The 27456-nt window shown below is 34.5% G+C and overlaps 1 protein-coding gene and 1 long non-coding RNA gene across 2 annotated transcripts in view; both read right to left on the reverse strand.

The window, feature by feature from the left end:
- Positions 1-598: 598 nt before the first annotated feature.
- LOC132700002 (uncharacterized) lies at positions 599-2042 on the reverse strand. Its single transcript, XR_009618584.1, has 3 exons — positions 1960-2042; positions 1594-1740; positions 599-1533 (listed from the first exon to the last, which is right to left on the reverse strand). It is a non-coding gene; the product is annotated as an uncharacterized LOC132700002 (long non-coding RNA).
- A 2483-nt stretch (positions 2043-4525) lies between these two features.
- LOC132699267 (cytochrome b5 reductase 4-like) overlaps positions 4526-27456 on the reverse strand; it is a 52727-nt gene continuing 29796 nt past the window's right edge. The window contains exons 2-8 of the mRNA XM_060665900.1: positions 19530-19645; positions 17558-17719; positions 10951-11632; positions 5662-5962; positions 5522-5611; positions 5344-5470; positions 4526-5283 (exon numbers count right to left, since the gene is read on the reverse strand). Coding sequence (XP_060521883.1) covers positions 5176-5283; positions 5344-5470; positions 5522-5611; positions 5662-5962; positions 10951-11632; positions 17558-17719; positions 19530-19645 — 1586 coding nt within the window. The 3' untranslated portion in view covers positions 4526-5175. The remainder of the gene's footprint in view (positions 5284-5343; positions 5471-5521; positions 5612-5661; positions 5963-10950; positions 11633-17557; positions 17720-19529; positions 19646-27456) is intronic.

A 27456-nucleotide genomic window follows, 5' to 3' on the forward strand; every position in this document is an offset into this window, starting at 1 on the left:
GCTAAATATAATAAACTTGTTCTTTTTTTAACATTTATATCGAGTCCGAACTCTTAACTAACAATACAGATTTTGTTTAATAGGTGATACAAACAAGCAAAGCATATATCATTTCTTATTTCAAAAACTGTTCAAGTTCAATATTTTAGATTAGTTTTGTACCCTGGCAAGGTAACATAGATTGACAGAACGCGATCATCTATTTTTGGTCCTTAATACACTCGAGGAAGCAAAGTTAGAGATACCAAGAATTAAAACTAGAAAATTTCCAATTTAATTAACTTTTAGGCAAAAGTCAGGAATTACTCGCCAACAAGAAAAACTAAATTGAATGGCCATTCCAAACTCTAGACATATAGATAACATATTTTTATTGCTCATAAATTAAACTCGCTTAATTTCCAATACCTAATTAATCATAATAGTCCAACAAAAGCCAAGTGATGACGGCCTATAGCCAAAACTAAACATCAAGTGTCATTGAAATTATATCATTTGCAAAAAAAACTCTAAGAACTATTTCAGCCGACTGATTATTTTGTCTACAAGGGGTTCCCGGTTCATTAAGATTGCTAATCACAAATTCATGCCCCAAAACTTTTTCATTTCAGAATAAGTGCTAACAAGATTTCGGTATCATAAGTTTTATATTTTGCCAACTCACACGCAAAAAGGTTTCCTATTAATTTTTGTTACAAACATTTTCATTTGCAGAAATTTAGCGACATTAGTTCACCATTAGTTTCATGAACCCAAATTACACATACGATCTCTAACTCACTCGAGAATTCACTATTTAAAAAAAAATGTTTGTTTGTTGAATCTAACCAGTGAATTATCTCGTAAAATTTGACTATGTATCTAAACAGGTATTTTTTGATCAGTGCCACGGGCAAGCGCGTAAGCTTACTGGAATACTCTTAGTTTTCGGTGTTTTGCGGTGGGTCTCTATTTTCACTTTACTCCTTAATGATTAGAACGTAGATCACTCACAAAAGAATAAAATTATAAACTGTAAATCTTTGATTTTCAATCTATCTAATTATATTAGTATTCTTCTATTAAACTCAAATTAAATTTAAAGAGCTAGTGTCGCATACTCTGATTTCATAGTTTTCTTATTATTGAATAAACTACCACTGCTATTGTTTATAGTGTAAGGTGTAGAGTGAGAAATTACAGACATTTTCAAGGGATATTTGGAATGGATACTTTAAAAAATTACATTGGATGAGGTGTAAAATGTACAGCTATGAAACTTTACTTGTTTGCCGTCTAACCTAATAACCATGTAAGATTTCTGCTCCTTGTTACTAATTAAATGAAATCACCATTTGTAAACAAAACGATTCATTGGTTTTGGATAGTTCTGTACCATAACCATGTACTGTATTTACCAGGTAACTAGACTAGGTTTTGCAGTTTATTTATGTTCCGATCATATGCCAAAGTCGGTTGCGGTCGTAGAAATATCGTCTTTGGTTGGGGTGCATATTCATTTATTAGATTATATGTTGTCATTCCAATGAGATCCTATGTACATATTCAAAAATATATTAAAAAATATTTTTTCTACTCACGTATGTAAAATACCTAATTACACACAAATCTAGCGCGCGGGAAGCGTCACTTTACCACGTCAGTTTCGTTTCCCACGGATCCGAGCCACTTCAGATATTTCCGGGATTTTACCGCACTGGTTTGGGAGCAATCGGATGTTTTCGGAGATATTTCCCACGCCTTGAATTTTGACGTTTGTCAATTCTGATGGTCATGTCAGTGAATGAATTCATATTGTTTTGCAAAAATGTGCCCAAAAACTAATACGCAAAAAAATGTTATACAATATATCAGACAACTTAAATATTACGTGCTATAAGCTACAATTAAAATCTAGTGGTCTAGTGGGTGAGTAAAGTGACATTTATAATTTCAGTTTCTCATAGAAATATTACATACCGTCCTCATGAACTTCAGCGGTTTTTACAGTTTTTATATTAATATCTTGCCAAGACCAATTGTACGATTTTCAAATATCCATGTCTCATCAGTACAAACAAAACAAAATTGAAGGTTAGGTCCTGTTTCTTCTTGCTTATATGATCTTAAATATTTAATCCTCTTAAATGCTTTATCCTTAGATGATTTTTCTATTCCAATTACAGTCTTTTTCTTCAAATAAATGACTTAATGATCAATTGTAAAAGTTAAATAAACAACATAACGTTTTAAAATTGTATTTATTCCGTTGTATATATGACATATCCAGTAGTACATCTCTCTCTGTCTATTAATGACATCTAGTAAATATTTTGTTTAAATGATACGAAATTTAGTAATCGGATAATCTGTTATTACAAAGTTATTTATTAAGCACTCCCTCCGCTCATGCCAAATAAACTCGTGGGTCAAATGCTGTTTTGCTGTTTACCGCACTTGTTGCATAATATACTATAACAGTTGCGTAAGATAAAAACGTAGTTGTACCACTTACTAACCAAAACTAAACAAAACTTTAATAATCTTTAAACTTCAGTTTGCATAAAAAATCCAGTTACGCTGGCGTAGTTAATTAATATTTATTATTTGATTAATTTATTTAAATATGTGTGTCCAATCAAGCCAAAACTTCCCCTTACGATTTAACAATTAGTTAACTCTTTTGTACTCACATAACACACTCTAGCTAACAAATCGCTTAATATCCGAATTATCGAAATAAGTTAAGAAATCAACTTTACTTTAACTCCAAATGTGTTTACGGGCCAAACAAACAGGATTTATTTTACCCGGAATAAATACATTTCAACAAGCCAAAGTCCTCCTGACAGAATTAAAACTTATTTGAATAAAGGACGACTAAGCTCCAGGTTTCGTATTAAAATTTATTTTAAATCTAGGTTACGTTCGTTGAGATGGAGACGAGAAACATAATCGGAAAAAAGGAGACCGCCAGGGATTTATATAGTTAAACCTTTGGGATATGCGGATTTATTTTTGTTTACGAACGAGAGGACAGGTAATCGTACATTATGCACAAATTATGCAGCAGATATGAATTTATTTCCCATGATTCATTTCGATGGCTAGTAATATTAAAAATGTAAGCGTTTGTTTAAATCGCTTCCAGTTGAGTTAATCTTTTCAACAGTATTAAATTAGTTTTGGTAAATTGTCGGGTTTACGTTTAAACTCTCCCGTAAACTTTGAGCATTTCAAATTCTGTCCGGCTATTTGAGAAGAGGCACTTAAATCCGGAGATGTCCACTTGTTATATAAAATGTTAAATTCATAAAAGAATCATTCATAATTGGAACAGTCCATTTAATTTAAAGTGACTTTTAGGACGTAGAACTGAATTAAATGAGTATTTTAAAACGAAGTAGTTATGATTTTTACCGAGATGCTCCAATATTTGTTTTTTTTTCTTTTAAATGTTTTTTAATTTTAATTCATTAATAGTAATTCAATTTTTATTAGATTATTTTTTATTTGGTTGACTCCATTTCGGTTTTTCCTAGCCTACACCAAATGAAGACCTAGTCAAAATCAAGCAAAGATATATGAAATAATATTGTACGTAGAGTATCTGCTAAAGTAACAAAAATCCTTAGTTTTATATCCGTTCGAAGTATAAAATCAATTAACTTTCTGTAAATAGAATAACAAAAACTAACAAAACTAGTTCGTAATAGTATATTATGCAACAAGTGCATTTGACTCACGAATTTTTAATAAACGAGTGAGTTACAAAGTTTACTGAACGTGTTGCATACTATACTTTTTCCAAGGACCGTTAGTTTTTGGGTGCATTTTCGCAAAACACGAATACATTCACTGACATGACCCTCAGAATTGACAAACGTCAAAATTGAAAACGTGGGAAATATCTCCGAAAACATCCGATTGCTCCCAAATCCGCGCGATAAAATCCCGGAAATGTCCGAAGTAGCTCGGAATCATAGGAAACGAAACTGACGTGGTAAAGTGACGCTTCCCGCACGCTAGATCGATGGGTAATTAGTATTTTACAGACGGGAGTAGAAAAAATATTTTTTTTACAATTTTAGTAAACAGAAAATTTGATTTGTTGTTATCCAAATATACATTTGCCGCGAGAAAATGTTTCAAAAATAAATTTACACCAAAAGAACCTAAAAAGAAGCCTAAATATTTATTCAAAACTTAAACAAATCAGCACCGATTCCTAATGGTTGTTATTCATCTTTTATCTCCCTTTTAGCTAAAGTTTGGAAAACCTCGCGCCATCTATGGCCTGGGAAATATTTCTCACAGTTTCCTGGTATAAGGTAACTAACTCTTTCGTAAATACATTGATCGAACGACTGCCATTCGATACGAAAGTCATTCTGTAAACAACCCAAACCCCACACTCAACACCAACTGAAGACAACCGCATTGTATGTACGAAAGAAAGGAATTCTGAAGCTTTAAACAAAACCCATTCTTTAAAAAAATTAATTTATTTATATTCTACATTAAGAACATATACAAGGCTTGCAGAGTAAGCAGATCTATCACATAGTGTGTAATATACAAAGTGTTTTTGAAATTTTTGCAATAAATTTCAAATACTCATTTTTTTTATAATATATGTACACGTAACAAATTGGGAAAATATTTTATTGCGCACTGAACAAGTACGTGTAAAAGTAACCGAAATTTTGATATCAAATATATACATATAACAGCTTTTATTGCTATGCTTGACTAAAATTGCGAAAGGATTGAATTTATAACAGTTTTTCAAGAACCCAATAGGGGCCCAAAATTATGGGAAATTACAATTTTAACTAAATTTCCACAATAATTAAAACTACAATTAACATTTTAGAATAATATGCTTTACAACAGAATTATAATGTATCTACCTAGCTGGTATTTCTTAGGCCTGCGTTTTATACTACATTTGGTGAGTTATTAAACGAAATATATCCTATACCTTCCTCAAATCTTCATCACACCCTGTATTCCCTGTATTTCCTGTTAGTATCAAATTAAAACCAAACCCCTCCCATCCACGATATGGTTTCTCTCCACCGAACAGATAATCTTATAAACGAAATTTTCTATAAAGGCGTGAGTTCCTACGAAATTTCTGTTGCTTCGATCGGCGTTGCTGTAAAAACCACCGCAATCAAATTTTGCGTCGTGCTATCCTTCAAATTTGTGCACTTGTCCTACTTCAAGGCCAATTTGTAAGAGCACGTCCACGGCTGCAGAGTTAAACCCACATGGACCACAAATAACAGCGTAGATATCCTAAGGTAAAAATTACAAAGCTGCCAGTCGGAAAAATCTTAATTTGGTGCAAACTCATACCTTTATCGTATAGCCTGTGTCCTGCAGATGTTCTTGAAGAGCGTTCTCCACCAACTCTTGATTGACATGTCCCGTCGGCCCAGTCCATTTACTGCTTGGCTCGGACAAAACATGTTCAATTCTAAATCTGAAATATCATGCTTGAATCGGCGACCGACTTTAATTTTCGTCACCTCACCTGGGGTCTTCCTTAGATAGGTTTTCAAAATGCGATTTGAGTAAAATATCTTTCTCTGATCGATTGAAAAACAGGAGCCTGATAAATTGACTAAAACATTGCACAAAATTACGTTACGTCAAGCCTACAGTGTTGCTTACCATTTTTTAACTCTTCTTTCTAGCAAAAATAGAATCAAAGATAGCATAGGTGTGATCCCGGTACCAGCTGCTAGAAACAGGAACGTTTCTTTTTTTTCTACGTGCTTAAGCTGAAAATTTCCTAGAGGTCTACTGAATTGGACTATATCATCAATTTGTCTATCTGTTACGAATCTGCTTATGTTTCCTTCCATATATCTCTTCACTAACAGGCATATAGTTTCCTTGGTGGTTTTGTGGGGAATGAGTCTGTCGAATAAACAGTCCGGGACCGGCGTGTAACTTCTAGAAATTTCATTACCTGAAAAATGTTGAGCGGTAAAATTGTCTTAAAGTCATATAAAAAATTAAATGTGGAAGCTTAGTGTCTTTATGAATATCTTAAAAAAACAAAACAAACAACAAAATGTCCAGTATATGTTATTTTGGAAAATGCAAAACCTTCTTATTTATTTCGAAATATACAGCTTAACTAAAACATCTTTTTCGACGATAACTTGTTTTTTTATTTATTAGTCTCGTCCAAATTAGCGGCACATTAACAACAAATCGATACAAGGAGGAGCAAATGTAATAATTTCAAGTTGACGCGATCAAAAAAGATTGCGGGTTTATGGTTACACAGTTCTACAAAATTAAACTTTTTAACACATGTTTTTGTTTTGGTTAGTTAGATTCTATGCATTTGTATCACGAGTATGCATTGTATCTCAAATATTAAAGAAAAAAAAAACGAAATTTCTGAAGTGATTTATTTTTTTATTCAGTAAAAAAGTGGAATTTTAGTTTTAAAAAAAAGTTCTGAAAAAACTATACTCAGAATTTCAGGTTTGATATGAAGCGGAGGCAGTAAAACTTTGTTGGGGTCAACTAAGCTATCTCTTAATACATTTTAATACATTTTGTGTGGTGTGAGGCTTGTTCTAGAGGGATATTCTATTTGAGTTCAGTGTTCAATTACTTCTTTAAATGAAACCCAGGCGTTTTTCTCGACATTGGTCATTGTGTTTTGAAAATACGTGTCTTTGCATAATGTTCTTATCTGCCGCCCAACAACCAAAACTGTTTTTGTCTTGGCTGGAAATTTCTCGCACAAATATTTGAAACACCATCCATTTTTGTCTAGGGCTAAGTTTGATATGAAGAGGAGGCAGTAACAATTTTTGGGGTCAACTAAGATATCTCTTAAAACATTTTTGCTACCAAGTGTAAGGCTTGTTCTAAAGGGTCATTCTATTTGAGTCCAATCTATTGCCCGACTATCCCATTCATAAATAAAGCATGGAAATTTTGTAGAACACCCCTGTTGTTCTAGGAACATGTACAACACTTTAAGGTAACCACAATGCATCCACTGATGTTCTTGGTAGTTTATTTTCTTCAAAAGGAGTCCTAAATTTTGATACGTTTCTTTTAAATGTACCGAATGTTATCATTATGGAATAAAACGCCATTTAAAATACGCTGACTTGAGTCAATAAACAGGCGCCATTCTTTTTCTGTATGCGGCACATTTCCTAATTTTGAAACTAAGTCCGAAACATTGTTGCAATACTATAGCGGTCCTTTCTGAGTAAAATAATGACATAACTCTGTTTCGCGATCCCATTAAAAGCTTGATGTGGCGCCAGGTGCCAACAAATGCTGGTCACGAAGTCTAGACGCTAACAATTCGGATGCATCTTTTGGAAGGTACAAATCTCTAATTAAATCATTTAATTCGCTCATCTGGATCGGAATTAGATTCCTCTAATTCTAATGATATGACGTTTTCTAGTTCTTTGGGGTGGTAGGTATCGGTACATCTGGGCCATGGGGAATCAATTCAATTAAAAATCATCCGTAACATGCAACAAACATGTCATAGGTATGTATATTAATAAAATAACATTTTTTAAATTTAGAGCGCTATAAAAAATGATGTACAAAAGAAAAAAATGCGTTTTTTAAAAAATGGTCCCCAAAATATCAAAATCACTGTAAACCTTTGATGTTAGACAAATATTGTTTTGTGTTTCTTTTCTTTGATTGATTGGTGGAATTATATTTTCGGTTATTTGCATTAATGCAGAAATATATGGAGTAATATTATATTATTTAACATAGCAAGACAGTTGTATCTCCTTCATTCATTAGTATTTTGGATCATGTAGTTTCGGATACCATTTCATCTCTATTAAAAATACGTTCCCAAGAGTGTTGTCGGTGGAGAATATGTGAAAAACATGGATAATGTGAGCCTACGTTGGAAACGACATTTTTTACTCGATGTTACCAGATAGTCCTATTTCTGTTTTTTTATATTTTTTTGTTTTGTAGTATTAGAAAAAAAAATAGCTGCAAAAATTTGGTAGAAAATGCTAGGGGTGATTTATTGCAACAAATATTGTAATAATTAAATAAATTACAATCTTACAAAAATTTTATTTCATTATTAGATATCAGCAATCAAACCAAATTACGAAAGAAAGGTCTACTTTTGTTTTCAGTATCAACTTTTTATAACCACTTCAAAAGTTTCTTGCTTTTAAGAAAGTTACTTTTTACTTATACAGAATTTTCAAAAAAAAAAACGCTAAAAATTATCTCTTCCTCTCAGTATCAAGTTCAAACAATTCTACGTGCTGTACATCGACGTCCAAAGAGTTACAATTTCGATAATTGGTAGTTACTATTCCCAAATTCGATTTTGTTCTTCTTTTGACTATATCAGACCTGACTGCTTACTTTTTGGAATATGTATATTTAGAATGGAACCACCAATTCTTATCTAAATCTAATCTAACTGAAAATTTCGGTTGGAATTGGCTTTGCAACTTATTTGTCCAAATTATACAGCATCCCCCATTTTTTAAGTTACAATAAATAAATTGTAATTTATTAAAACAAAAATTTTAAGTTTGAAAAAAAAACATCTTCCAAACTATGTTGCCCGAAATTTCATGGTAACGTCGTGGTTTTTGTTAATGTTACTATTAGTTACCTTTTCTCAGTCATTATTGAAATTGTTTTAAGGGCATAAATTTTTACTTGAAAAAAAAAGAAGAAATTAATATACAGGGTTTTTCACTTAAAACTCCGCATGCCAATAAGTCCAAAACGAAAAGAAATATTTAATTTATGTAAAAAGTAGTCAAAGTGTGGGGTCAAGTAGATATTTCCTAAAGTTTAAAAAATTCGACGCCTGCAAAGAGCTGGGCGTCGCGACGCGTCGAAAAATTATTCGATTGTAGAGACTTTGGAAATACGCGCATACAAATGTACATATTATTTAAAAACTTTTTTGTTATTTACTCAAACTTATTTACTTTACCCGTTTCTAAGTTATACCGATTTAAAGTAAACATTTCTTGATTAATAAAACATGTGATTAACGCTTATTTTTACAAGTATGGCATGAATGTTAGTTACTATGGCAACCATTGTTATCGCAGTTGTTTTAAGTGCAATTACAAACGTAAGTTGTTATTGCTGTATCAAAAAATTGTCACATTTTGTCACAAGAAATATCCAAATTTGTTCGGTTTAAAAAAAACTAAGAATTATTATGTGAAAATGGTGCAATTTAGCAATGAGGAAAAAGTAGACATGTTACTGGTGTTTGGAGAATGCAGATGCAATTGTAGAGAAGCAAAAAGAGTTTACGCACGGCGTTATCTGCATAGAAGAGACCCCGATGCAAAAACCTTTTCAAGTTTATGTAAAAACATAAGAGAATATGGCAGCTTCATAAAACCTAAAAAAGATAGGAACAGAACGGCTACAAATGATGAAAATACTGCTGCTGTAATTCAGCAGGTTGATAATAACCCCAAGATATCCCTATCAGAGATAAAAGAAAATACCGGTGTTACCATAAGTTCTTCGTGGAGAATTCTACATAGAAACTCTTTTCACCCGTACAAAAGTAAACTAGTTCATAAACTAGAACCAGGCGATTATGCTAGAAGAATGTATTTCTTAGCGACATTGTCCGATTTGTATAGCCAAGATGCAAATTTTCTCTCGAAAATTTTATGGAGCGACCAAAGTCGATTTCAAAATAATGGAATCGTTAATAGACACAACTGTCGTTTTTGGTCCGAAAACCATCCTCGTTGGATTACAGAAAGAGGTAACCAACGAATTTTTAGTATCAATGTTTGGTGCGGCATACTAAATGGATTGGACCTTACTTTTACGAAGGAACTTTAAATGCAGATCGCTATTTAAGATTTCTTCAAACTACACTTCCGGAACTATTAGAAGAAGTGCCTCTTGACACTAGAATGAATATGTGGCTACAGCAGGATGGAGCGCCTGCACATAATGCCCAAATAGTAACGAGGTATTTGAACCGAGAATATCCCAATAGATGGTTTGGGACTAATGGACCGGTAAGGTGGCCGGCGAGGTCCCCGGACATTACACCACCAGATTATTTTCTTTGGGCTACCTAAAAAACGTTATCTATGAAGAACCTATCGAAGATATGGCTGATCTCATTAACAAAATTAGTGCAGCGTGTGCCGCTATCACAAGAAGGACTGTCCTACAAGTGACCCAAGCTCATCTGTTAAAAGTTTTTGATAGTTGTGTTCGAGCAGATGGACATAATTTTGAAAAAAATTTTTGAAATGTCTTATTATGTAGTTAATTGCAATAATAATTTTGGTTACTAACTTGTAGGTATTTTACTGTTTTTTCATTTATTTATCATGTTATCAGAACTAAATCGATAAAAAGTAATAAATAAAATCATACTAAAATAGTTGAAATCTATTGTTTGTAATTGCACTTAAGACAACTGCGATAACAATGGTTGCCATAGTAACTCACATTCATTGCATACTTGTAAAAATAAGCGTTAATCAGAAATTAGAAACGGGTAAAGTAAATAAGTTTGAGTAAATAACAAAAGTTTTTAAATAATATGTACTTTTGTATGCGCGTATTTCCAAAGTCTCTGCAATCGGATAATTTTTCGACGCATCGCGACGCCCAGCTCTTTGCAGGCGTCGAATTTTTTAAACTTTAGGAAATATCTACTTGACCCCACACTTTGATTACTTTTTACATAAATTAAATATTTCTTTTCGTTTTGGACTTATTGGCGTGCGGAGTTTTAAGTGAAAAACCCTGTATATAGTATATTAAATTAATGTACTCCTCATTTTACCTCATAAACATGCTACAATAAAGTTGACAACACAACTCAACTTTTGGGAAAATCAAAGTAAAACTTCAGTCTGATGATCATTAACTATTACTCTGCTCTCTGTTAATCCTTAACTTAATGGATCAACTCACCATTTATATCTCCAAACACTCTAATGTGCTTTCCAAGTGGCACTATCAGTTTCCCATTGTCAGTCTTCTCGAATTTCAACAGCAACGTGTTGTAGTTCACCTGCAATTTCTTTGTCAATGCGTACGAGTACTTGATTTGACTCGCCGACATGCTACTCGTAGCTTTACTCTGCTGCTTCAGTACCCCGTAGTGATCCCAAATATTGCCCACAAATTTCTTGAAAACCAATTCCACTTTTCCGGTTTCTATAGCGACGTTTACATCGCAAGGCCACGTCACTTTATCGTAGAAACTCACTTCGTTCTTAAAGAGCGTGTCGTCGTACGTAATTGAGATAGCAACGTTTTTGTCTTCTAACGGAGGTTGAATTTCCACGAGGGGGTTAGAAAATGCTTTCGTATAAAATATAATGGTGATGTAGTCGAGTTTCTGGATCCAGTCAAATCTAGGCAAAGACAAGATTTGATCCAAAGTTTCCTCCGGCCTTGAATCCACATCGATTTTCTTAGGTGGCGAGTTGTTTTTGGGGATTGTCGGCGACACAATGAGTTGATTCGGCGACGCTGTTGATTTTCGTTCTCCGAAAAATAAGGCCCCTGCGTCTATAGATGGATCCATAGACACCAATTTGCCGACTACACACTTCTGAAGAATTTGCTCGTAGTTTACCCAGGGATGTACCTAAAGAAATGCATTAGCACATTAAAATTTAGGAAGTTGCGTGCAAAAGTCTAATACAAAAATTGCGACCTGTAACAGTAAGTTTTGCTAATCTTAAATTACCATAAGATGATTAAAAATATTATTACTAATAAGTTGGGAATAATTGAATAATTGAACAACACATCAATGTAAAAGCCGAAAAAATGCGCTTATCGGTTCAAAATCGATAAACGCGCCCTTATTGGCATGACATCGACCTTCACAGCCGTACAAGCAAACATTTTCTTATATATTTACCTTCTTCATATTTTTCTGAAAGGAAATAAAAAGTAGCGGTGGATGAAAATGTGTCACAACCTCTTGTAGTAAACTTTGGTGATTCACAGGGTAGTATTTTACGCCTTTTACTATGATATGTATGGAGATGATACCGAGATTTATAATTTATTATTATTTATTATTCAGAAAAGCATCTTCTAAAAATTAATCCGAATAAATGGGTCTCCATCTAAAACGACATACTCGACAACATTTCTCTTAAATTAAGTCAGGATATTATGCCATTTAAAAACCTTAAAATCATAAATTGAGATTTAAGGCACGCATTGGATTAAAATTAAAGATGGCGTATCCAGCGAGGAAAATGCTGTACTCGCCAAGGGATTATCTAAATTAGGGCACCAAAAAATGGTATCACTAAATTATTGCGTATATGGATTTAAAACTCTGATAAAAGGCGTCTCGGAGGTTGATTTTTGGCCTTCGTAGGCATAAAGTTAAGGTCCCAATTTGCCTTAATATTTATCTGTCCGAGGTACATAAACGTAATTCTATCATTTACATAATCTTGGGACACATTTATACCTAAGATTAAGGAACGTTTGTTTCACTCAATAACATCACGAATTCGACAGCATATTTTATAGTGTACATTTCCTCATTCATATCCTTTTTTCTTTGTTTTTCGTCCCTCCCTTATGCATATTTATATGCACACTACCGCTGACATATACAATTATCTACACGTATTTATATAAACGTGCGTGCATAGAACTTGGCTCAGTATTCATGTGACCCAAAAAATAAACATGCTGTTTGGAAGATAATTCAATATGGTTTAGTATGAGTTAAAATTTGTCAAAAGTGCTGATCGTTTATATGCGCAGCTACGGTCAAAGAAATAAAACGTGTTCATGCAGTAGTTATAGTGATAGTAACAAACTTGTTAATTAATCGCCATTGCAACAGTAGTTTTCCCATTATTCGTTTTTACCACTTGGATAGCGTTTAATTGTGTTATCTGGCTTGCTTGCCATACTACACCGCAAAAAGGCACTCAAGTTATCCCTTTAATCGAAATTGGACTTTGCCAGCTAGCTGATGCTGGACAACTGGGTGTGACACGCGCAGCAGTTGCCAACGGTATGAAAAGATTGGATCATTTACTAGGGGCCCTGGAACAAGTAGAAGCCAAGTTACAACTGCTCGTAATGATCACTTTATTGTATCAACAAAAATCGTCACCTTAATGCTGTTTAAGTGCAACAATAGCTCCATTAATTTCTAAGAGTCGTTATTAGTCAGTTGACAGTGAGAAGAAGGCTCAAGGAAAATAACCTGACCCCAAAAACAACTGCAATTGGTCCAAAACTTACTCCAGCTCATCGACAAACACGCCTACGTTTTGCACGAGATCATCTGAATTGGACATTGGACCAATGGGGTTCTGTTCTGTTATCAGATGAGACCAGAATATGCCTTTTTGGTAGTGACCGATGAAAAAGGTGTACCGAAGACCCGGAGAACAATTTGCAGATACAGATACATCGAGGATATTTTATCAGATCACACGGTACCATATATAGATTGGAGAAGAATTCATTTTAATGCACACGGCAAAGATCGTGCAAGATTATATTACAGAAGTCGATGAGCTAAAACGGAAAATTGCAGCTAGACTTCGTATCCCAACCTCGATCCCAGAGCTTGTTGCAGTAGAGGAAGAGTGGCTTAACATTCCGTAGGATTCAATAGCGAACTTGATTAGATCTATGCCTAATCAAGTAAGTGATGTTATTAGGGCAAGAAGGGGTCATACCCATTATTGAAGTGTTGGGTTGCTAATTGTCAATAACCCTATTTATTTTTGGTAATAAAAAAGAGAATAATAAAAAAATTTCAATCAATTTAAACTCGTATTAAATCATATTAAATTGTAAATTGTAAAATTCAAGTAAAAAGTTCACAATGGGCCAATTTCTATGCACGCAAGTTTATATCATATTTTTATCGTAGTATAAGTTGAAGTATAATTGTTCTTATTTTTTTAAAGCTGTAACAGCAACTCCAATCACGACCATTTGCCCTGTTATATTATTTTATTTAAGTATTTATTGTAACTTTTTTCTCCATTGGGTTAATTGTCATTATGACTATATTATTTCTTTCTATCGAATTTAGTATTAGTAGGGCAAATGCTTTGATTGATTTATATAATTCAGAACGAATGCTAAAAACCTTACTGGAACAACTTTCGTCCAAAGCTTTACAGTCTATGTCTGCCTCTCCTCTAAGTTGTAATCTAGCAATAAAATACGTTTAGTAGCAGCAATTATGAAAACCTCACTTATATATTAGGGCATAGATAGCAGACATTGCAAACAAGTCAGCTAATTTTTCAAAATTCTCGTTAGTTTTAATTTTGTTAAAATTTAAATATATTTTTTCATTAATTTTTCAAATAAACTTCCACAGGCTACTGTAATACTTTTTACAAAACTTCTGGATTCCTCCTGCGTCGGTTTTTGTTGAGTCGAACTTGCTGACGTTTCGCCAATCATCCTGTTGGCTTCTTCAGAGCTTGACTGAAACTGGCTCGTATTTTACTTTGTACCTGCTTATATATTGGTGTTAGATTGTTTATAGATTTCTATATACTCTCGTATTTTTCGTTGGTAGAAGAACTGATTACATGCAAGAATTTAGTTTTATCGAATAAAATTTTATGGCCGGTTTCATGAGCGTGTTCGGCAACAGCTGATGAGTTTATTTGTTTTAGTCGTAAGGCTCTTTCGTGTTCTTTGAGCCTTGTTGATATTTTTCGTCCGGTCTCTCCAATGAATTCTTTGCCGCATATGAAGATGTTGAGAGATTTTTGGACATTCCTTTCACTTCATTGAACAATTAAAAAGCATTACATTAGATACAGAACATATTCTAGTTAGTTTCGACGTAGAATCCCTCTTCACCAAAGTTCCTATTCCTGAAACTCTAGACATCATTTCAGATATATTAAAGTCCGAGAATCTGGAACCAAACCTTCTCACCTTAATTGAAAAATGCTTGTCGGGAACAGATTTTTCTTATAAAGGTCAAATTTTTGAACAAACGTCGGGAACAGCTATGGGTTCTCCACTATCACCAGTCATCGCGAATATATTTATTTGAGAAGAAAACTCTCGACACCTTTCATCCAAAACCAAAATTATGGAAACGCTACGTCGATGATACTTTTGTTATTTGGCCTCATGGTCAAGAAACCCTAGTGGATTTTCTTAGACATTTAAACTCTATATTCCCTAACATATGGTTTGCCATTGAGTTGGCAACTAGTAATAACCTTCCAGTCTTAGATATTCTTATCAATAGAAAATCAGACCTAACATTGGGTCATTGTCTTTACAGAAAACCTACGCACACAGACCGATACCTTAATGCATGGTCACACCACCATCCGGCTCAAAAATCATCTGTTATCAACTCTCTTGTTTACAGAGCCGTAAAACTATCTCAGCCCGAGTCACTAAACCCAGAATTAGGACACTTTACCTCTGCTCTTCTCTCTAATAATTTCGACATTAAAGATATTAAGCGTTCCATCAAAAAATACACTTCACCACAACCTTCCAATAGCAATGAGACCGAAAGCAATCCTACACTTGCCACTGTGGTTCTTCCTTACATCAAAACATCACTGACCACATATCAAAAGTTCTAAAGAAGTATAACGTCAAAACCAGATTTACCACTTGTCCAAAAACCTCTCAACATCTTCGGTCCGTCGAAGACAAAACTCCTGGAAGTTTACAGCATTCCACACATATGCGGCATAGAATACATTGGAGAGACCGGACGAAAAATATCAACTAGACTCAAAGAACACGAAAGAGCCTTACGACTAAGACAAATAAACTCATCAGCTGTTGCTCATGAAACCGGACATAAAATTTTATTCGATAAAACTAAAATTCTTGCATGTAATCAGTTCTTCTACCAACGAAAAATCCGAGAGTCTATAGAAATCTATAAACAACCTAATAATATGGGAATCAGTCATCCGAGACGGTGTTTATGCCCCTCATTTAGCTCCGCCCCACTAAAACAATATATAAACAGGTACAGAGTAAAATGCGCTCCAGTTTCAGTCAAGCTCTGAAGAAGCCAACAGGATGATTGGCGAAACGTCAGCAAGTTCGACTCAGCGAAAACCGACGCAGGAGGAATCCGCAAGTTTTGTAAAAACATTTTTTTTTATATGTGAAAACTGTAAATAAACGTATCTCAGTTTCTACGAGGCCAGAAACAGTCAGAACATTTTCACCACTATTACACTAACTCATATATCTATATCTATCTATATTTACAAAGGACAACAGTAGTGTCGAAGTCGAAGATTAATTATTGATAATTTGATGTTGAAATACCGAGCTCCTGTTTGGGTCGGTCTGAACTGTTTTACTACTTTATTTTTGATGGCTTTGCTGATTGTTGTCATATTTCTGAGGTTGAGGTTCGCTAAGACTTCTGCAGATGCAGAATTAGGCAGTTTCTTGTTGCGATTTAGGATCAGAAATAAATAAAGTACTTGGCTGGCTTTTATATTTCTTGTATATTCACGAGAGTTGGCATTTAACTCGCTTGGTATTGGCTGCACTGCACTAAATTTCGCAGAATACATTACTTGGTTTATTTTTCGGAGTATTTGCAGAGTCGGAGACGTCACTTTTTTAACTTAATTTTTGGACGAAATTGGGGGCTTTTATTTGCTATTGCTAAAGCTTACTAGGTTCAGTTGATTATTATAAAAGCTGAAAAATGGTTAAAGTTCCTATTGCCGTTTTCTCTCTTCACAATTTCAGATAATAATAATAATAATAATAATAATAATAATAATAATAATAATAATAATAATAATCATACAAAGCTTTATTTCTAGGAACTACAAAAGGCGAAATTGATGCAGAGTCTCCGAACTTAAACTACATATTGCCTTCAGATAGCGATCAGATACATTGTCGTTAACAAACAACAGCCACTACAGTAACCATACCATCTTGAGTACTATTTAATTTAATTAATTAACAACTAAAAGGAAGCATAGAAATAGCTTCCCTAAATCTATCATCAGTAAATTATTTAATATTAGGGTTATATAATTTCGCAATAATAAATAAAAACTAACGTTGGAAGTCAGCAGACACGTGTACTCACATTTATTTTACTTGCTAAGGTATAAAATGAACTATTTAGGCAGCTCTCTTCTGAATTTGCTGCATTTTGTTCATATATATTTATTCAATATGAATATGAATTCTTTAAATTAAATTAAATAATTATAATAATTACATTAAAATTTATGTGGATACTACTCTCACTTAATTTATATTATTTAGTTTAGTTTTCATTAGTACGGGTTGACCTTTTGTTTTGAGATTGAAAAGTCATTCCTAAATATGAAAGAGCTGTGAATCCTGAACAGGTTAGTTGCTGCATCCTAAGCTTTTATTTTATTTTTGTTACCCTTTTAAAAACTAGAATAAATTTATCCCATTTGACCAGCTGATAAAGTGCAATTTTAAATGGCCCTTAATGGTTTAGTTAAATCCAAGGGGATACAAGCGGAAAACCAACAGGAACACGAATTAAAAACTGCAAAAGCCCTACCTCATTAAAAATATGAGTGGCGTCGATCCCAGCTCCCCTCATTAACTCCTCTTCGCCCCCCGGATGAAAGGGTAGGTAAGCGGTAACGTTGTACACCCGACCCCTGATCGCCAGCCAGGCATCGTTTTTCTTGTTGTGCTTTGCTAGTTCCTGCTTCGTCACCTAAAACGGTAAATTAGTGGACGGGCTTAAGCCTTTTCACGAAAGGAAACGATTTTTAGTCTTTTGATGTTGAAAGGGATTTTCCTTTTGTCCGTACGAAATGAAAAATTAATTTGGGAGCGGTGCTATTGGCGACAGAAATTATTGGTAAATAGAAGGCCTTTTTCATGAATTTATTTATTGTCCGTATAAATTTTAAGTGACGTCTACTGTCCTGAAATTCTACCAAAAAATTACGTATCTGTTATACCTTTGCTATTGCAGATGCAGATTTTGTATTTAGATTACTATTTACACATAATTTATAAATTTCATTTCATTTTAATGTCATAATGGAGAGTCTGTAAATAAATGAAGGAACTCTGCTCTGCAGGAAATATGCCAATGTGACCAAGAGTCATCTCGTGATATTACTGGGGGGAGGGGTATGGTTCGCCCAGAATGTCTAGAGGATAGAGTGGATCGTGCGTGCGTGCGTGGGAATATGCGCGCCCTTGTGTAGGATTACAGGACAATGAATTTTAAAAGCAAAAGGCAAGCAAACAGAAGCTCTTTATAACTTTCCAAACTTACATTATAAAATCACTTACGTATCTTGTGAAACTCTGATTCTGTTATGATGATTTTCCAAAAAGATTGAAAATTGGTAAACTAGTTCCAAATGTGCTGTCCGTTATATCGAAGTTTCGAATATCATTTTAAAAATAATAAAATATTGTCAAAAATTACAAATCATAAAATTTCAATATCAGCCATAGGCTTTTTTTTTATGAAAGGCTGATAAACATGATCGATATGGGAGGGTCCTCTTGTGATCTCAGCAGTGGTGTCGGAGAGTTTTTAAATTTTATAAAAAAAATATGGTTTTATTGATGGGTCTTTTCGTGGGTCGAAATCTTTTTTAAATAACGGAAAAGGCTACGCTTTTGTTCAAAATTTTGACTTTTGAAATTTATATTAAAAATTTCACTCAAAAAAATATTAAATATTTCAACCGAGGTATCCCGGGTTCGTTCCGGGATCCGAAATTCTTTTTCTTATTCACTAACCTATTCACAGCTTGTTCCTAAACCATGCAGAAAAAAATGTATATAAATTAAAAATCTGAATTGGACAACAAAAAGATCCCCTTTAGCTACAATACAAAATTTTTTGGTCTATATATTGAGAAAAACCTTAACTTTTGGAAAACACAGTGTGAATATCAAAAGTAAACTTGCAAAGTTATGTTTTGAGACAATTAAAATCAGTTCTAAAAATCAATCAGCTGATTCTAGTTCATATTCCGAATGTGGATAGGTTCTCTTTTTATGCTCTAGTAACTGGGAAAACACCATTAGACAACCTTCATACACATATTAAGTGATCCTTCTCAATTTTAATTTGGGTTTTGGCTTCGTAATGAGATGGCTAGGATAAAAGCGGGTTTTCTTATGTTTGAAACTTTATTTTTGTTGCAACGGTAGTCATGCCCGCCGAACGACGACAACATTCACGGAGTATAAAAATTAAAATTACATTGCTACACTTCAAAAGTTTCTGTAATATCAACTATCGATTTAGCAGCTACTTGGAGAAAACTATAAAACATTACGAAGATCTAACTCCGCACTATGTAGAACCTAAATCTATCAAAGAATAAGAAAAAAAAAGAAAGAAATTTGACAACGACGCGATGAGTGAAAATGAATACCCTGCAATATTGAAAATAATTCAATATTTATAATTGTGTCAATATTTTTATGTTTGCGATGGCATCCGCACGAAACACAACCACCTTAAAAATAAAATCTCCTCTTTTGTTTCTTACCGAAAGAGTCCCCGCATTGGGACCCAACCCCGTGAGGTCCTTGCCCGATGACCCCAACCTAATCCAATCCATAAGGGAATGGCCTGGCTGAAGGGCACATTTATTACGGGGGTTACCTGCAACAGGAAAAAACGCATTAAAAGTTTTGTGTAAAACTTGTTTCTATATGTTTTTTCAAATTCGGGTTTACAGCCAATATGAACTTGGATCCGATATCATTGGAACAGACAAAAGAAAAGACAACTATTTTCGTAGCGCAGATTTTTGTCAGCGAAAGTGAAAGAAAAAAAATGTCAATGAATCAAAGTATAGTTCGTAGATTTGAAATGATAATAAATAAATTAAAAAAAGCGTAAATTTTATTAATTAATTAAGATAGCGGATGTCTCAATTTGACCCAGTTAGTGTTTCCGGAAGAGTCCAATTTAAACCAGACAACTAATTTGTAATGCGTCGTTTGTAACTTTTGGTTAATAAAGGTTCAGGATTTCTCATTAATATCATTTTATAAGAGAATTTTGTTTTGGTTAGAATAGGTTTTGGCCCAAAGATGAGAAAAACAAATTACACTGATCGTTCTAATGAGCGATTCACAAGAGATTGGTCGATGACTGTATCCGAGGCGGAAAAAACAACCGCAACAAATAGCAGGGTTTGTTGACGATCGTATTAAAGAAAAGCAAACCCAAACATTCTTTTTTTGCACTGATAATTATTCAGATAATAATGGCCTGGATAACGTTGATCTAGCGAACGAACAGATAACGCAGAAAACGACGCTGTATTTTACTCCTTTTTGGAAGACCCCGAATTCTCTTGTTTGCAAAATTTATGTGGGAAGTTCGTAGAGGTAATTCAATGATCCCAAAGGTTTTTTGTTGGTTATAAAGTCATTTTAAAAAAAGTGTAATTCAATAAAATATATAGCCATATTTTTTTAAAACAGCCAGTAAGTGTATTTTGCTTCCAATCTTTTTGAATTAAAAATTTTCTGTTTTAGGAAATAGTGAATGGTTAATTAACGATTAAGTCCATTTTAATTTTTACCAATTGGATGGCTACAGAGTCAACTGATTTATATATGATATGAGATATTTGTTATTGAATAATTGAACTAAACGCCTTTTTATTCATATATTTAGTTACTAAATTCTGCGTTCCAAATCATCGCAGGTGTCGTTTGTAGCTTCAAGTGACAAATGGGTTGCGCAAAACTCACGTGCTTAAAAAAATACACATTTTAATTTATAAAATAATAAACAGGGTACATTAAGATTTAGAAGATAAAGTACCGAAAATGTAGAGTGCGCCAAATTTTCAATGACTTTGCAGTGTACAAATGTCAGGAAAGTAAGAGAGTAGGAGTTTTGCGCACTTTTGGGTTATTTACAGGTGAAATGAAAAACCATGGTATTTTTAATTCGTATTTATGAAAAGCTCTCTATTTCTATGATCAACCAACTTATCTTTTTTTTTCTTCTTCCACAAGCTACTGTAATACTTTTTATAAAACTTCCGGATTCCTCCTGCGTCGGTTTTTGTTGTTAGCAAGTTCGAGTCAACAAAAACCGACGCAGGAGGAATCCAGAAGTTTTATAAAAACTCACCAACCTATCGTTGGCATTAAGAGAGATTGCTGTCTTATTTTGATGTTTTTTATGTTGATCCGTATTTTTTGGTTGCTGACGTTTATATATTTTACTATTTAAATTATAAATTTAATTAAATGACTAATTATTTATCTAAGACATGGACTAAAATGTTTGCAATTTTTAAAAAATGCATTTTTTTTAGTACACACTGCAATTTAAAATAACACGTAGATAAAAATAATATAGATCTATCAGTACAACATTATATCAAAATATTGGAAGAAGCAGTATAACTTATTCAAGAAGCGGAAAAAAGTGTAACTTCTAAATCTCGAACGAAATGAACAGATTAATATTTTAAGTATTTCGTGAAAGGTTGTAATACTTAACCACAATAGCCTTGTGTTGCTCGTGAAAACTTAATGTTAATTGTTTCTAGTTTTTCCCAGATATACAATCAGATATACATTTTTATTTCCGCTGTCTTCTGAAACTATAATATCCAAGATAGCGAATAAAAATGAACGAACACTTATACCATAATAGCATAATTTCATCCATACAATCAGGGTTTCATCATTCTTATAATTCTCCTGCAGCGTTGCGATACTTTATCTGGTGCAAACTATTCTTAAATTACTAGTATAGCATGTACATTCTATAGAAAGGACTTTGATACCACTGTTTATTCCACATTTGATTCAAAATATAAATATTTGGGGTTCGGTCAGGATAATATGGGTAGTTATAAAATATTATTTCATAAGTAGGAGACACAAAGTTTACGCCAATATTGCTTTTCACAAAACTTCTAGATTCCGCCTGCGTCGGTTTTTGTTGAGTCGAACTTGCTGACGTTTCGTTAATCATCCTGTTGGCTTCTTCAGAGCTTGACTGAAACTGCCTCGCATTTTACTCTGTACCTGACCACTGGTTTTGACGTTATACTTCTTTAGAACTTGTAATTTGTGGTCAGCGATGTTTTCAATGTAAGGAAGGACCACAATGGCAAGTGTAGGATTGCTTTCGGCGTCATTGCTACTGGAAGGTTGGGGTGAAGTGTATTTAGTGATGGAACGCTTAATATCTTTAATGTGGAAATTATTAGAGAGAAGAGCGGAAGTAAGGTGTTTTACTTCTGGGTTCAGGGACTGGGGCTGAGATAGTTTTATGGCATTGTAAACAACAAAGCAAACTATCTAGTTTACTCATTAAAGCCCTTTACAGGGAAAGCTGATAGTCTCGTACTCAATTCCTTTCACGTCATTGAAAAATTATAAATCATTACATTAGATACACAAGATATTCTGGTTAGTTTCGATGTAGAATCCCTCTTTATTAAAGTTCCTATTTCTGAAACACTCAGCTTAATTTCAGATGTATTAAAATCCGAGAATCAGGAACCAAACCTTCTCACCTTAATTGAAAAATGCTTGTCTGGAACATATTTTTCTTATAACGGTCAAATTTTTGAACAAACGTCGCGAACAGCTATGGGTTCTCCCCTATCATCAGTCATCCTAAATATATTTATGGAAGCCTTTGAGAAGAACGCTCTCGACACCTTTCATCTAAAATCAAAATTATGGATACGCTACGTAGTTGATATTTTGTTATTTGGCCTCATACTCAAGAATCCCTAGTACATTATTTTAGAAATTTAAATTCTATACACCCTAACATACGTTTTACCAATGAGTTGCAAACTAATAATAACCTTAGAAAATCAGACCTAACATTGGGTCATTGTGTTTACAGAAAACCTACGCACACACTGCGATACCTTAATGTATGGTCACATCACCATCGGGCCCGAAAATCTCTTGTTTACAGAGTCGTAAAAACTATCTCAGCCCGAGTCACTGAATCCAAAATTAAAACACCTTACTTCCGCTCTTCTCTCTAGTAATTTCCACATTAAAGATATTAAGCGTTCCATCACAAAATATAATTCACCAAAACCTTCCGAAAGCAGTCCTACACTTGCCACTGTGGTTCTTCCTAACATTCAAAACATCACTGACCACATATCAAAAGTTCTAAAGAAATATAACGGCCGAACCAGATTTAAGCTTGTAAAAAAATCTCTCCGTCAAAGATAAAATTCTATTTGAGAGGCCAGTAGTTTACAGCATTCCAATCGAAAAAACATGGCGGCGACTGACACTACGGCTCTCACAGCCGAGCTAAACAAACTGAAGAAAAGTGAAATTATTGATTTATTAGTATTTCAATCTCTACCCGAAAGTGTATCTAGTGAGTTGCTGATTGCTTTCGCCAAGGACTTTAGTGAGAAAAAATATAACAATTGTGTAAATTGCCAAGGAGCAGATGAACTAAACAAGACAGTGCTTCAGGCGACAGTGTAAACACGGTTGTTGGGTTCGATACAAAGGTAAATTATCTGAATGACATAATTACCAAAGTATTGCTATAAATTCATTGTTGAGCCAAAATAACCTATTAAATATTCTTGTAAACAAAGAAAATAAAACTATAAATGGTGATGGTACTAACATCCTGCCGCCATCTAGCAAAGACTATTTAAAACTGGACAGCAGAGATAATAGACAAAAACAAATAGCGCAGGAAACTGTTTCATATAGTAATATGCAGTATTCTGCAAATAATCAACGGCCAGTCAATCGTACCCGAATTCAAAACCCCACCACAAAGATACAGGCAAATAATACACAGCCTGAAATAACCCGCGGGGACGTCGCAGTCGCGATCGGAGACATTAATACGAGACAGGTACTAGAGAGCGCTATTTCTCTCGGTACCGAAGATTCGACGGATCCAAAAACCGACGGATACAAAACCGTGCAACACAAAAGGAGGCCGAACGTCAATTTTACGGTTGTTGGCACTGGTGCTTCGGCTAGGGCCGACAAAATAATGCTAAAGGCTGCCCCTGCACTCTCATTTTACCATTTATACCGACTTGATCCTGGAACAACAGAGAAAGATGTTATTAAATATCTCCAGCCAAGGTTTCTTGAAGTTGCGTGCATGATCCTTGAATCCAAACATCCAGAAGAGTATTCTTCGTTCAAAGTAGGAGTCTACGAATCAAACGCAAAAGAGCTCCTTGATCCAGCAAGATGGGACGTGGGTACTAGAATCAACAATTTTTTTAATTTAAGGAGAACCAACCGGATCGAGAGATAAACCCCAAGGACAGTGGTCGGATGACAAAGAGTGTAAATTTTTTTCACCTAAACACACAAGGATTTGCAAATAAGATTGATGACTTGTCATTGTACGTGAATAGTAATTGTTTCGACTTAATCTGCTTAAGTGAACATTGGGTAGTGAATTACAATTTGATTTCGTTCTTTTCTAGGTCTACTCGCATTCACGGTGGAGTGTGTCTGTATGCTCGTAGGGGTCTGGACTGCTTGAAAATTGACGTATCGAGTTACTGCAGTGAGATTGACGCGGAGTTCTGTGCTCTTCGGGTTGCTTCGGCGAAATTATTGGTTGTTTGTTACTACAGATCTTGTAATGGCAATATTGCGATATTCTTTGAGCAGCTGGAGCTATTGTTGAACCGTTTTCTCTCGTTTAACACCAGAGTGGTTATTGTGGTGACTTCAATATAAATGTGAATGTTTCATCTAACGCTGTCTCCGAATTTTTAAGTATTATAAATAGTTTTGGATTGCGGTTAACTATTTCCGAAAACACTAGAATTGCGCGCTCTTCTGCTACTTGCACTGATAATATAATAACAAACTTGAATGAAGACATTCATGAGGTGGGAGTTCTTGACCCTGGCATGTCAGACCACAGAGGCCAGTTTATTAAACTTAGCATAGGTAGGGCGGATAGAATCAGAACTAAAGAAATTAGAACTATTGCCAAATCAGGTATTGTGAATATTAGGAAGTCCTTGGAGGCTGTGGATTGGAATATTTGCCTTGGTTCTAACGATGTCAACTTTATGTCTTCATTTATACTGCACAAAGTTCAAGACTTGATCAAATAAAATTGTTCTGTTAAAAATGTTCCTCATAAAAAGTCACCGGTCAACTGGTTTGATAAAGATCTAGTAGCTCTTAGAAACAGAGTGTCAGCTGTTAAAACACTCAGTAAAGTCTCACAGAATCCTCTATATACTATACTATATAAATCGCTAAATAAGGAATATAAACAAAAAATTCAACAAACCAAAAAAGCTGCTTTTGATGGCTTTATCGAAAAATCAACCAATAACAACAAAGATGTCTGGAAAATCGCTAACCATGAAAGAAATTGTCTTGGGAGATGTGGTAAAGAATCTGATTTATCAGCAAACGATCTTAACAGTTCTTTTGGTTCTGTCTCGAGTTATATTATAAAGATCCTAACGGTGAATCACAATCTACAGAGTGCATGTGTTGAAGGGATTCCACTGGAGGAAACTACTTTTTTTGCATCCGATAACTTGTGAGGATACGTACGGAGCCATATTAAGATTAAAAAAATCTTATTCTAGCGATACTTATGATATCAACAGTGTCTTGGTGAAGGGACTGGTTGAGTACATTACACTGCCATTAACCATTTTATTTAATAAATGTATTGACACAGGTGTATTTCCATCGCTGTTTAAGATTTCGAGAGTAGTTCCAATCCATAAGGCAGGTGATATAAATGATGCTAACAACTACAGGCCGATTTCAATCGTGCCTTTGTTCGGAAAAATTTTTGAGATCTTACTAAAAGATCACCTAACTTCTTATATTATAAGATCGAATGTGTTTGTGCTGGTCAGTTTGGATTTAGGGGAGGGTGTTCGACGATCCAAGCAGTGTCTAAAGTTGTGAGTGGGATAGTTGAGGGCCTCGAGAAGGGTGAATTAGTTGGTTTGCCCTTGTGTGATCTCTCCAGGGCCGTCGACTGTGTTTCTCACCAGCTTCTTATTAAAAAGCTATATAGATATGATATACGAGGTCTGCCCTTAGATCTTATAGCGTCCTACTTGCAGGGCCGACAGCAGTTTGTAGAATACCAGGATGACCGTTCATCACTTGAATCAGTAATAAGCGGGGTGCCCCAGCGTTCCGTCCTGGGCCCGCTACTATTTACAATCTACATAAATGACCTATATCATTTCTTGGCCCCCAATCAGTGCGCGATGTTTGCCGACGATACATCCTTCACTACATCTGCTAAGAGTATCGAGGAGTTGGGGTTGGGGTTGGTCGTTAGGGTTGGCATGTTGGGGGACAGGGCTAATGTCTGGTTCGAAAATAATTATCTTAAATTAAATTTAGACAAGACCCAGAGTATTGTGTTTTCCTCCAATTGCTTGGTAAATAGTGGACAGTCCGTCAAGTTGCTTGGCATTAGGATCGATGATAGTCTAAATCGAAAACAACATATCTCAGACCTGAAAAGTAGATTGTCCAGCAACATATTCGTTCTTCGATGACTGAGAGGCCTGATAGGAACAAGGACTCTGCTTATGGTCTATTTTTGTTTGTTGCATTCACACTTATGCTATAGCACGGTGCTGTGATGTGATTCCTCAGCTGCTGTGGAGATTTTTAGAATGCAGAAAAGGGCCTTTCGAGTCGTTGCTAATATAGAATATAGGGACTATTGTCAACCTTATTTTAAAAAATTCAAAGTGATGCCTCTTCCTTGCATCTATATCTACTACCAGTTATTAGAGATACAAAGAACGAAAGGAAATTTTAGCGCTAATTCCCATTGCCATGCCTATCCAACTCGTTCGGGGATCTCCTTAGACGGCCTAGGTTTAGACTGAGGAAGTCTGAGAGCAGCTCATTGAACCTGAAATTGTATAATGTTTTGCCAGGTACCGTGAAAAAGATGAGCAATAGAAAATTTAAACATACTATTAAAGAATTCCTACAACGTCATTGTTTTTACTCCCTGCGAGCATACATTGACACTGTCACTGGTATCGATGCGCTATAAAACTGTATAGTACTGTCTAATTTTGTTTGTATTAGATGTGTGTTTTTATGTTATTTATTAATTTGATTTTATTGCACTTGAATATCACTTCTGACTTGCTACAATTGTACGTCCCTTTTGTACGAAACGTAGTCAATAAATGAATCAATCAATCAATCATGCATATGCGGCAAATAATACCTGTCACCAATATGGAAATCAGTCATCCAAGAAGGTGTTTATGCCCTTCATTTAGCTCCGCCCCCCTCAAACAATATACAAGCGGGTACAGAGTCAAATGCGAGCCAGTTTCAGTCAAGCTCTGAAGAAGTCAACAGGATGATTGGCGAAACGTTTGCAAGTTCGACTCAGAAAAAACCGACGCAAGAGGAATCCAGAAGTTTTGTAAAAACTCTGTGGAAATT

The sequence above is a fragment of the Cylas formicarius genome, unplaced genomic scaffold (genome assembly GCF_029955315.1).
Source record: "Cylas formicarius isolate icCylForm1 unplaced genomic scaffold, icCylForm1.1 PGA_scaffold_3__17_contigs__length_32017465, whole genome shotgun sequence".
Taxonomy (NCBI): domain Eukaryota; kingdom Metazoa; phylum Arthropoda; class Insecta; order Coleoptera; family Brentidae; genus Cylas; species Cylas formicarius.